Source organism: Jaculus jaculus, chromosome 17, assembly GCF_020740685.1.
Source record: "Jaculus jaculus isolate mJacJac1 chromosome 17, mJacJac1.mat.Y.cur, whole genome shotgun sequence".
NCBI classification, from domain to species: Eukaryota; Metazoa; Chordata; class Mammalia; order Rodentia; family Dipodidae; genus Jaculus; species Jaculus jaculus.
Genome location: NC_059118.1, coordinates 6,685,625 through 6,698,564, shown reverse-complemented (window position 1 = coordinate 6,698,564; position 12,940 = coordinate 6,685,625). Strand labels below are relative to the sequence as shown.

Here is a 12,940-nt window from a genome sequence, read left to right as displayed (position 1 = left end):
TGACAAGTGCTCTGGGACTAGGGTTGCCCGTGCTGGCATGTGATGAACTTAGTGATAGATGCAAAGTAACCACAGGTGAGTGCAGGCACACACTCAGGTCCTGGAGCCATCAGTGTGACTGGTTGGTTGAAGCCTTCGGCCTTTTAGTTAAGAATGCTGATGGTTTATTATTATTATTATTATTATTATTATTATTATTTGCTTGATTTCTTGGTGTCTGTGTAGAGCATATGTGATGTGGTGTATGTAGTGTGTGCACATGTGTACACTCCGTGCGCATGCATGTGAAGGTCAGAGGACATCAGGTGTCCCCTCTTTTTGCTCATCTATCTTTTTTTTTTTTTAATAATTTTATTTATTTATTTATTTGAGAGCGACAGACACAGAGAGAAAGACAGATAGAGGGAGAGAGAGAGAATGGGCGCGCCAGGGCTTCCAGCCTCTGCAAACGAACTCCAGACGCGTGCGCCCCCTTGTGCATCTGGCTAACGTGGGACCTGGGGAACCGAGCCTCGAACCGGGGTCCTTAGGCTTCACAGGCAAGCGCTTAACCGCTAAGCCATCTCTCCAGCCCTGCTCATCTATCTTGAGGTGGAGTCTCATTCAACCCAAAGTTGCCATTTTCATCATTTTTCCAGTCACCAAGCTCTAGTTTCTCTAGTTTCCAGACATGTGTGGCCATGCCTGGCTGTTTACGTGGGTGCTAGAGAATCGAACTCATGTGGTCTCGGGTCCACATCGGCTGATCCATCTCCCCAGCCCGTTTGGTAGCTTGTGTGAATTCAGAGTTTACAGAAGGTTCAGCACTATGGACTCGCTGCCTACGCAAGATTGCTTAGTACTTTCCATGGCTGGAGATTGGGGTGGTTTCCACATGGCTGCCCTTCCAGAGGGACAAGTTAATTACGTGTCCATCTAGGGACACATTCTCTCTACCGTGCGTATCTTAGGAGAGGAGAGTTACACGTTATCTATTTGGGAACTACACGTGATCCTAAGAATTCCAACCAGCTGTACCTGCGTCAAAATGAAAGAGAGCCTATTAGAAATGGGAGTCGGCCTTATATTCATGGTCACTCCCGCATGTCAAAGCACCATAGAAGTTGGGGGGGGGCTCTATTTTGTTAGCATTTAACCAAATTTTTAAATGATGACATTTAGCAAAGGCAAAGAAATAAATAAAGGCTATGTGGTCTTCAATTGCCCTCTAAAGACCTTCTCATCAAGTTAGCCTTGTACTGCCCCCTCCTCGTCAACAACAAGTTAAGACCAGATGCCCTGGGGAAGCTGGGCTCAAACAATCCCAGGCCCTTGTTGGTGGTTCTGTCCCCTTCCTGTGACTCCATTTCCCTATTGTCTGTTTCAGAAGCTGTCTGGGAGGAAGATCAGCCCCATTCTGCGGATGTTTGGGCAGTCTATATCAGGAGGCATCGACATGGATGGAAATGGCTACCCCGGTAAGCTGTTTTTCTTGAAAGCCCTGTGAGATACACAGAGACAGGCCGGACATGCACTCATTTTCAGCCCAGTTACATTGCATTGTTACATTCATGTAGGTTTAGTGTAATTCACACAGTAGAATGGCGATGAATTTTAAGGTAAAAGTTTGCTTTTGAGCTTTAAAATGATCTTCTGGATGGATTTTAAGTACCGCGAGATTATAGTGTTAATGACTTCTGTAGCGGTAATTCTAACAAAGACAGTGAAACCTTAAGGCTTTTCTTTAAATATTTACTTCTTTGCAAGCAGAGAGAGATAGAAGAGAGGCAGATAGAATGGGTGCACCAGGGCCTCCAGCCACCACAAAAGAACCCCAGATGCATGTGCCACTTTGTGCATCTGGCTTTATGTGCATACTGGGAAATTGAACCTGGCTCATTAGGTGTTGCTGGCAAGAGGCTTAACCACTGAGCCATCTCTCCAGCCCTGGTTTCCTTTATGTTTAAGTATATTCAGTGACTTCTTGACCTTGAAAAGGGAAAGGAGTAATCCCCCTTGCCAAGACAATTGCTGAGAGAAACATTAGGATATCCTCTTGTTGTAGGTGATGGGTCTTCACCATTCACGGCTGACTGGCTGGTCTTCATGCATTGGGGTAGTTGAGGCAAACTGAATTACTGTACAGTCTTGAATCCCAACTACAAGTGATGCCTAGGGTACTTTAGCTTGACCGAGTGCTAGAAAAGCGGTCTTTGGAGGTGAAGCCAAGATGAGAATCTGAAAACATCCATAATCAGCACAGAGTTCGGAAAACCCTACCAGAAGTATCTAAGTATCAAATCATCTTACTCTAGAGAATTTTATTTTATTATTATTGCTTACTACCTGTTCCAGTCAGGTTCACATTGCTGCCAGAAAACACTTGACCAAGAGCAACTTGTGGGGAATAAAGGGTTTATTTCAGCCTCCCTCACATGGTTTTGAAAGTGATTAATCGCTAAATCAATGTCAACATACTGCTTATACTTTACCAGCGTTTTTTTTTTTGTGTGTATAAATTTTCTGATATATATTTCACCTGATAAATATTTACATAAACATTTGATATGGTCAAGTATTATTTAATACACATAGCTAGTGAATGTCAACTACATTTGGATTTAAATATTATAAAATATTAGCAACTTTTCTAAAAGGCCCTGGGGATTATAAGCCATACTTTACACACCAGCTACAAAGGGAAATCCTGAGGGCACATTTAATAAGAAGTGGGAGGTGAGGAATCTTATGGGTGACAACCCAAATAGCAGTAATACTAATAGTAATAATATCAGCTACATAGGTCAATTGATATCTGCTACCATGTAACTATGTATAAAGACAAACCGAAGTTCATTTTAATGTTTCAGCCCCATGTAATGAGCCTATGATGATTTTAATATGTAAACGATACAAAAGTCCTGTGTGAGCTGGTTAATATTTTAGGTCTTTGGAATCTGGTTTGTAGTGTACACTTCCAGCTCACCTCCGTTCCCAGCCACGGCTCAGGGCCTCAGCAGCCCCATGTGGTTGTCTGTCATTTGGGACCGTGTGACTGTCATTCTCATAAGGTCGGGCAGCTGCAGTAGGGAGGCTCCCAGGCCATGCATCTGGGCCTCCGTCTCTGTAGAGCTAAGAGGTGGCGGGGGCGGCTTCTGCAGATTTCTGAGTGCTATGATTTCTTGTTTCTCAGATGTCACCATCGGAGCCTTCCTGTCCGACAGTGTGGTTCTTCTAAGGTGAGACCCCCGGCATTTCCTTGCTCCCTGGGTCGCATTCTTTCTGAGTATGGGATGGGGTTTGGTGGTGTGGGTGGGGGCACAGGGTGTCATCTCCATTGGTCAACCCTTCCCTTTGTCCTGCTCCTTGCAGCAAGAAGGTGCCTGGGGGCTGGAGAGATGGCTTAGTGGTTAAGGTGCTTGCCTGTGAAGCCTAAGGACGCAGGTTCTATCTTTCTCCAGATCCACATAAGCCAGATGCATGAAGGTGAGGCAAGTGCAAGGTTGCACATGCTCACTAGGTGGCACAAGCATCTGGAGTGCGATTGCAATGGCTGAAGCCCTGGCACACTAATTATCTTTCTGTCTCTCTCTTCAAAAAATAAAAGGTGCCTGGCCAATGGTAATGCTGCTTTGTCTACTGTCTCCTCCCCTCCCAGGTTCCAGCTGGTGGGCCTTGAATAGCTGGTAGGTGGGAGGTGAGCCCTTCCTTCCTGGCAAGGTTTGGGGAGACACCAACCCCCAACCCAAGGTCTGTTTGTCCCTCCCTTCTGGCAGTGAACAATAGAAACAGTCTCATTTCCTATGGATGCCATGACTCTCAGAGGGCGAGGAAACCCCTTCTACCCTGTCTTCATCCCTTCCCAGCACCCTCACCTCAACTCCAGGACCTCTCTGGAGCCTTGTGCCCATCCCCCGGAGGTAGCGGAGGTGAAGGATGGATGCTCAGGCCCAGTTCTCATTAAAGTTCATGACGTCTGGATCTCTCCGTCAAAGCACCGTCACTGCCCTCAAACCATCTCCAAGTATTACTGTCGGTGTGACTCAGGAGGCAGAACTGCATTTTGGAGTGGCAGCCAGCGTTTAGTTTTCTTAATAAGCCGGTGGCAGAACGTTCTAAAATAAACTGCTAGGGTCTCACAGCTGGAAGGCATGCCAGAGGTTATGTAGTTCCACACCCCAGATGCTTCTCTTTGAGCCTTGCCTTCTCTGAATTTCTCCAGAGGGACACATGGCCCCTTCTTGAATGAGGTGTTCCATGGACGGGGGATTACTAACTCCAGGGCAACAAGCTGACCTCGGAGTAACCGTAAACTTTGAATTGGAGGCTGGGGGGATGGCTCAGTGGCTAGAGCGCTTGCTGTGCAAACATGAGGACCTGCGTTCAGAGCCCATGTGAAGCCAGGCGCGTTAGTGAATCGCAGTAATTCTAGCATTTCTGTGTCAAGATGGGGGGTGGAGACCGGAGAACCCCCGAAGCTCACAGGCCACTTAGCCCGTGTACACAGCAGTGAACTAAAAGAAGACCCTGCCTAGGGGTGGTGGCAGGCCAGGACCACCTGGAGGTTGTCTTCTGACCTCCACACACGTTCATGGCACACATGCACGGCGGGGAGGGGAGACTGAAACCCTTGGAACGTTGATGTGGCAGAATAGGTTGGAGGTCAAGTGTGACCTGGAGGCCGGGTGACCTGGGTTCAAATCCTGCCTGGGCTTGCTTTCCATCTGTTCAAGGAGTCTCCTCTGTGAAAGGGGCTAAGAGTACTGCTAACCCGAACACGGCGAGTTAGTACACGCCAAGTGCCACAGCAGGGTCTGGTGCATATGCTCAGTAAGCATTAGCAAATCTTCCATAAACTGGATTAAATATGCCTTGCCAGCGTTCTGCTTCACGGTTTCGTTCTGCGCCGCCGTATCAGGAGGTGACGGCTATGTCCTCTGAGAATTGGCTTCACTAAAGGGAAACCTCCCCGGCACCTCAAATTATTTCTTTTTTTTAAAGATTTTTATTTATTTCTTTGATTATTTGAGAGTGACAGAGAGAGAAAGAGGCAGATAGAGAGTGAGAGAGAGAATGGGCGCGCCAGGGCTTCCAGCCACTGCAAATGAACTCCAGATGCGTGCCCCCCCTTGTGCATCTGGCTAACGTGGGACCTGGGGAACCGAGCCTCGAACCGGGGTCCATAGGCTTCACAGGCAAGTGCTTAACCGCTATGCCATCTCTCCAGCCCCCAAATTATTTCTTTTTTTTTTAATTAATTTTTTTTTATTTATTTGAGAGCGACAGACACAGAGAGAAAGACAGATAGAGGGAGAGAGAGATAATGGGCGCGCCAGGGCTTCCAGCCTCTGCAAACGAACTCCAGACGCGTGCGCCCCCTTGTGCATCTGGCTAACGTGGGACCTGGGGAACCGAGCCTCGAACCGGGGTCCTTAGGCTTCACAGGCAGGCGCTTAACCACTAAGCCATCTCTCCAGCCCTCAAATTATTTCTTAAATGGCTGGATTCTCTCTCTCTCTTTTTCCATTGCTTCTTCCTCTGGGGTGATAGCTTCCTTGTTGGGTGAGGTGACTTGCGAGGCTCCAGAGGATGGAGAGGAGACTGTGACATGGGGATCACTAGTGGCGCCTTTATGCTGATGTCTGCTCTCTTCCTACACCGAGTAGCCCACTCTGGCTGCCGGGCTTGTTCTCAAGAGAAAAGCCTCCCTCGGCTTCTTGTGAGAGCAGGTCCTCCTAACACTGAGAGCGTCTGGTTCCAAGGTGGATGGCGCAAGTGCTGCCTTGTCTCCTTTCTCCCTCACCTTCATGAGCGCCAATCCCAAGAGACTTCCCTTTTTCTCTCCTATTACTAAGTGGTGTGAGTGTGGAATGAGGTGGGTTCACAGTGGATGGGAGATCCCAGACGCCATCCTGAGCTGAAGGCCGAATCAGAGGCAGCGGGTGGTTTCTTTGGAAATGGGATCTCATGTGGCCCCGGATGACTTTCAACTCACTGTGCAGCCAAGGATGACCTTACACTTCTGCTTCTGGGATTGCAGTACCACACCAGGTTTTATGCAGTACTGAGGACTGAACCCAGGGTTTTGCATATGCCCGGCAAGCACTCGACCATCTAAGCTATACCCCCAACCCAACCTGAGGTAGAGCTTAGCTCAGACGAAGGTAACGTCGTGGAGGAGAATGCTAAGGAGAACACATATGGAGACACGGGGGGGGGGGCAAATGAGGAGGCCAGGAGGAGACCTGGGAAGAGCAGTGAGGCCGCATGAGCCTCAGAGGAGAGTGCGTGACGATGCCATCACATGGGGTCCCTTCCCCCACTTACTCAGCTAAGATACGTGACCGCTGAGAAGTGTGTATGTGTCCGACACAGGAGACTGAACAGAGAACGTGACCGACCTAGTCCTTGGGCTTCCGTTCTAGCCAGGGAATTCTGCCCAAGCAGATAATGAGACAACTAAAGTTTGATGTCACACGCCAGACACCGTTGGAGCATTTCATGTATATTCATGGTTGTTTAGTGACAGGGATATATTCCGAGGGATCCTTTGCTAGGTGATGTCATGAGTGGACATCATGGCATGCACTTACATAAGATGAGACAGCGATGACATCATCACTAGGCGACGTCACCTTTGGGGCTTCCATCACCCATGTGGTCTGTCCTTGACCTAAGCGTCACTGTGACTACCCAATCATTCTGTGCTGTTATTTTCCTTCCGTGTTGAGTTATAATCTGTACACAGTAAGATGCACCAGTGTGTGGACCAGCGAGTTTTGGCTGGTGCACGTGCCTGTGTAACTACGCCACGAAGACAGCATCCCTGCCTCCTCCTTCTTTTTTTTTTTTTTTTTTTTTTTTTTGAGATAGGGTCTCACTCTATCGCAGGCTGACCTGGAATTCACTATGGAGTCTCAGGATGGCCTCAAACTCATGGTGATCCTCCTACCTCTGCCTCCTGCGTGCTGGGATTAAAGGTGTGCGCCTCCACGCCCGGCACTGACTCCTGCTCTTGATAGACACCTGCTGGGTGCTGCTTCCGCCCAAGCTGGGACCCGGATGACCGAGCATGCACGCCCGTGTCTGTCTCGGAGCCTCGCCATGCCATCGTGGTGCATTCTGAGTGTGCCCTCACTTACTGTCCGTCCTCCGTGTTCACAGGGCAGGGCTTAACCTGCTCGTCTCAGTGACCTATGGGTATGCATTGTCATTACCCTGTTCTTTGAAGACCAAGGGTAGCTTTCATTGGATTAAAAGGCAATTCCAGGTGGTAGTACGTGCCAGGAGGAGCCCAAATCAGGCTCACATGGTCAAGGGTGATGGTGGCACAGTCAGCAGGAAGGGTCAGCTAGGGCCCTGTTGGAGGTGACTGTGCGAGGTCACTGGTGGCTTTGACCATTGCAGCTCCTGGGAAGTGATGGGTCAGAAGCCAGATGGCCATGGGTGGGTAAGGAAGGAGAACTAAGACCAGCAGCAGTGTGTGCGTGTGCATGCGTGTGTGTCTGTCTGGTGTGTGAGTGTAGGTGCATGCGTGCCACGGTGCATGTGTGGAGGCCAGAGGACAGCTTCAGGGGTCTGTCCTCATCTTCCACGTTGTCTGAGGCAGGGTCTCTCCTCCCAGTGTCCACGGCACAGGTCCCAGGCTAGCTAGCCCGTGAGATGCTGGGAGTTCTCCTGTGGGAATAAGAGGATTACTTACAGACACCCACTACAGTGCGTGCGTATTTATGTGGGTTCTGGGGATCCAAACTCAAGCTTGCACTGTAAATGCTCTGTCCACTGAACTATACCACCCCCTCCAGCCAGAAACAGTGGGCTTGACTGCCTTTCCTGAATCCGTGCTGAAAAGGAATGCATGGTGTCTACAGATGGTTTAGAGAGGGTGTTAGGACCAGAGGCTCAAGATCATTGATTAGGCCAAGAATACTTTTAAGACTTAAAAAAAAATTTTTTATTGATACCCTCCAGACAATATACCATGATTATAACCCTCTCCAACACCCCTCCCAAACTCCCTCCTCCACAAAATCCCTTCTTTCCAGCTAGTCTGTCTTCTATGTTGCCTTCATCATTTCCCCCTCCCGTTCTGCAGGGTTTGTGTAGGTAGCGTCAGCCACTGTGAGGCCATGAACACCATGGCCACTTTGTGTCTCAAAGACAATATTGTGAACCACTCCTCTCCTTCTTTGGCTTTTACGTTCTTTATGCCAGGTATTACTCAATGGTCTCTGAGCCTTGGAGGATGTGATAGAGATGGCAGACCTTTTTTTTAATTTAAAAAATATTATTTTCAAGGAGAAAAAAGAAAACAGAGAGAGAGAGAGAGAGAGAATGGGCATGCCAGGGCCACCCGCCAACAAACTTCAGATGCATGTGCCACTTTGTGCATCTGGCTTTACATGAGTTACTGGGGAATTGAACCTGGGTTGTTAGGCTTTGCAGGCAAGTGCCTTAACCAGTAAGCCATATCTCCAGCCCCAGGAGACCTTTCTTAGCTGAAGTTCCTGACCCTCCTAGAATATTTTGAGTTGCCACACTCCACCCTCATCCATAGGAACCCTCACACCCTGACTTCATCTCCCCTTGGGACCTGCTGGGGTTGAAGACACCACAGGGAGGCGGGGAGATGTAGCGGGGCAGGGGAGGTTGGGTGAATGCTCTTGACCCGTCCTCCCGTCTCTGCCCTGCACGAGGCCAGGGAACTTGGAACAGCCTATGTGAAAGGGGACCATGAGCGCTCTTGCTATTTTTCTGGAAGTGGAGTGCCAAGATTTGCTCTGTTGGCCATCAGGAAGGTGCATTCCAGCTACCTGTTTCTTTAAAGTCCTAAAAGCCCACGCAGTGTTGTCCCTGGGTGCCCCGTGCTGTTGTCTCAGAGGTTGACAAGCGACAGGTAGGTCTGTGAGAGGCAGGAGTGTGGGATGGCGGCAGCTCTGCCCTCAGGAAGTGTGGTCAGGAGGGGGCAGGTCCTGTGTTAGGGTGATAGTGGCCTGGTGCTCTGCCATTGAGGGACAAAGGAAGTGATCAGAGAGGCTTGTGAAAGATTTGCTGGGCTTTTCCCAGTCCAAAAACAACACTTGGAGTGGGAACAAAAAGGTTGAGGGAACTAATGTGACAGATGTTGGGAGGAGATGGACCTGGGAGGTCCTCGGTCGGCCCTTTCAAAGGATTCTGTTTTTGCAACCTTTGTTGAGGTCATTTTGTCGTAGCTGCTCTTTGCTGCCCCCTCCTCGCCTCACTCTGCCCAGCAGAGCTCTCTGAGAGGAGGCTTTGGCCTTCTTTCTGACCAAGTGGCCCCTGGGGCAGAGGAAGGGCTAGATTTCTGCTCCCCAAGTCAGGCACAGCAGGGGTTTGCTGAGGTGGGCAAGGGCCAGCTAGCGCAAAACCGAGGCCAGCTATGCCTGGGACTCCTGTGTGTCTGTGAGATGGTGTAAGTGGGGGCGAGAGAGACAGAGAGAGAGAGAGGGAGGGAGGAAGGGAGGGAGGGAGGGAGGGAGGGAGGGAGGGAGGGAGGGAGGGAGGGAGGGAGGGAGGGAGAACAAGAAACCTGGAGGCTACACTTGACTGAGCTAAGCAGGGGACTCAGGCATGGTCTCACTGTTGGGCAAGTTAGTGAGCTTTCTGAGTTTCCTCAGATCTGGGGTCAGACCAGTGCAGGCGGACGCTCAGAACCATTTGGTGTGCATGCCTACATAGCTACACAAACTGCGTTTGTCATAGACTCTCCTAAGGGAGGGTCTCCCCACCTCTCTCTCTCCTCTCCCCCTGTAGGCAGAGATATGTCCACAGAGCTGAGAGCACAGGGGCGGGAGCCGGGGTGCAAGGGAGGTGCTCCACAAGGAGGGCGGCCGGGCGCATGTGGGCAGTCTGTACACTCACAATGGCTGGAGGAGTCCATCCGCTTCCTACCTTATTTCTAGCATCTTCTAAGGATGAGCCCAGAGGAGAATGGAGAGATCAGGATGCTGATTTCTTTTGAACAGTTTTTGTTATCTGACTTCCTTTTGCCCCACAACCGGATATGCTCTGAGAGTGTCACGGTCCGCTGCCCTGTCACAGCTGCCTCTCTGTTGACCCTCCTGTCCCAGCACTGGTGACACCAGTGTGATCCCCTCACACCATCTGGGCGGTGTGCCTCCTCGCTTCCTTTCCACACCCAGGTTTTGCTTAATGCTGTCTTGTCCTGGAGTTATTTGGTCATTCACCCCATCTGTCTGGTCACCTTGGGTGCATACCGAGGTAGTGTTAGCCACAAGCGGGGTCATTATTCCTAAGCCCTGATGCCCCTTAGTCTTGTGTGTGAAGGCCAGGGCTCCTGAGAGGGCAAAGGATCTTTGTGAGGCCTGGAGGGGAGAAGGTCAAGCAAAGGCTGAGGTGAAGCCTCCCTGAGCAGATGTTTGCAATGAGAGCAGAATGCCATTCCTTCTCAGCTTTTGTCCCTCTGCCCCAGGGGCATCCAGGGACACTGTCCGTCCACCAGGAACTGGGGGATGATCTGTGTCACGGACAAGAGTGTGTTTATTGCGTTTCACTCAGTTCTGAGGCCAGACAGGTTGATTTCTGCTGCTTTTGAAGCGCTGTGCTTGTACCAACTGGGACTCCATCCCTCAATTTCTTTTAGAAAAGAGCTCGATGAATTGATAAAGATAAGGGAAGGGGGAGGTTTGACAAACTGGACTGGGCCAGAATTTTGTAGTGCATGCTGACAACAGGAGACTGCCCGACTACGCATCTGCATCTCTTTTCTCCTTCCCTTCTCTCTCTTTCCTTCCTTTCCTTTCTTTTTTCTCCACCATTTGCTTTTTTATTTTTGAGGCAGCTCTTATTCTACAACCCAGGCTGGCCTGAAATCCACTATGCAGCTCAGATTGGCACTGGCTTCCAGCTCTGAGAGATCATCTGGACTCAGCTTCCCAAGTTCTGGAATTTCAGGCGTGGGCTGCTATGTTTGCTTAATCTCTAGTTCTTGAATCAGGGCTTCTATCGTAGGAACGCCTCTTAAATGCATTCATGTAATCCCAGTAAAATGGAAATTGGAACTCTTTTGGTGAAATATTAAATAATTTCCCAGTATCTGGTAGCTGATTTATGCTTGTGAGCAGATGTGGTTTTAAAAAATATTTTATTTATTTATTTGAGAGAGGTTAAGAGGGAGAGGGAGAGGGAGGGAGGGAGGGAGAGAGAGAGAGAGAGAGAGAGAGAGAGAGAGAGAGAGAGAGAGAATGGGTGCACCAGGGCTTCCAGCCATTGCAAATGAACTCCAGATGCATGTGCAACCTTGTGCACCTGGCTTACGTGGGTCCTGGGGAATCAAACCAAGGTCCTTTGGCTTTGCAGATAAGTGCCTCAACCACAAAGCCATCTCTCAAGCCCCCAGATGTGTTTTTTTTGACAGCAACTCACTTTTGTTATTGGGAAGAGAACCATTGGTTTATTACCAATCAGTGTACTTTCAAAACCAGAGAGAGGGTTCAGAGCACACTGCTCCATCTCTCTTGGGTTATTTCCATCTTTAGTTAAGTGCTGGCTAAAGGCCCAGGGTCTATCCTGCCTAGATAGTTTTCGTTTGATTCTGAGAGATGCTACTCAACACAACCGCATCCCCTCTTGTCCCGCAGGGCCAGACCCGTCATCACGGTGGACGTCTCCATCTTCCTCCCGGCCTCCATCAACATCACAGCGCCCCAGTGTCTCGAGGGACAGCAGCCTGTGAACTGCCTGAATGTCACTGCCTGCTTCAGGTTCCACGGCAAACACGTTCCGGGAGAAATTGGTAATGAGCCCCTGAACCTGGGTGGGACAGGCTCTGGGCTGGTGGAAATGGAGAGCTGGAAACCTTGTCCGTATGGGATGTTCCACACGGTTGAAGAAGCAGCGAGAACTCTAGAGGCTTTTCCCATTAAGCCCGTGGCATCAGCCAGGTGCCAGGGGCCTCCACCACTGACTGTGGCATTGGGCCAGTGGGGAGTTTTCTTTCTTTCTTTTTTTTTTCAAGATAGGGTCTCACTGTAGCCCAGGCTGACCTGGAATTTACTATGGAGCCTCAGGGTGGCCTCAAACTCATGGCAGTCCTCCTACCTCTGTCTCCCGAGTGCTGGGATTAAAGGTGTGCACCACTACACCCGGCTTTTTTCTTGTTTTAAAAATATTTTATTTTTATTTATTTATGAAGGGGGGAAATGAGTGGGCATGCCAGGGCCTCCAACCACTGCAAATGAACTCAGACACATGTACCATCACTATTTGCAGCTGGTTTACGTGGGTTCCTGGGAATTGAACCTGGGTCCTTAGGCTTCAAAGGCAAGTGAGGTTAAGTGCCTTAACCACTAAGCCATCTCTCCAGCCCCCCACTTTTCCCCTTGGTTTTCAGAGATAGCCCAGACTGACCTGGTATTCACGATATAGTCTCAGGGTGGCCTCAAACTCACAGCAGTCCTCTTACCTCTGCCTCCTGAGTGCTAAGATTAAAGGTATACACCACCACCCAGTAAGGGATGGAAGTTTTCAAAGGTTTGGGTGTTCAAGCGGGGGGAGACACTGCTTAGACAGTGCAGAGGATTGGGGAGAAGATAGGTGTTAGCAGCCAGAGATATTTCTGTGACCTGGTAAGGCCAACTTGCTGTCTCATCTCCAGAGAGTGGACTAAGCCCCGAGCCAGCTAGGACCTATGCTGATTAGCATCCAGAGCATAGGGTCCCTTGAGGGAAGTGAACTAGAGTTTTACACAGACTGACAAGTTAATGGTAGAAAGTTCTAGCAAACAAACAGAAACATAATCCGGGCTGAGACTCCCTGACTTGCTTATTTGATCCAGAGTAACTCCTCTTGCTCCTCAAAGTGTGGTCCCTGGACGCATAGTGCCCGCGTCGCCTGGGAGCTTCCCAGACATGAAACGTCTTTGGCTCCAGTCTATGTGTGTATGTATGTGTGTATGCATGCATGTTCATGAGTGTGAGGA

General features: G+C 49.7%; 1 protein-coding gene across 1 annotated transcript in view; it reads left to right on the top strand.

Annotated features, from left to right (window-relative positions):
• Positions 1-12,940, top strand: part of Itga9 (integrin subunit alpha 9) — a 322,030-nt gene that overhangs the window by 86,148 nt on the left and 222,942 nt on the right. The window contains exons 13-15 of the mRNA XM_045136949.1: positions 1,367-1,457; positions 3,173-3,218; positions 11,601-11,755. Of these exons, the coding sequence (XP_044992884.1) occupies positions 1,367-1,457; positions 3,173-3,218; positions 11,601-11,755 (292 nt within the window). The remainder of the gene's footprint in view (positions 1-1,366; positions 1,458-3,172; positions 3,219-11,600; positions 11,756-12,940) is intronic.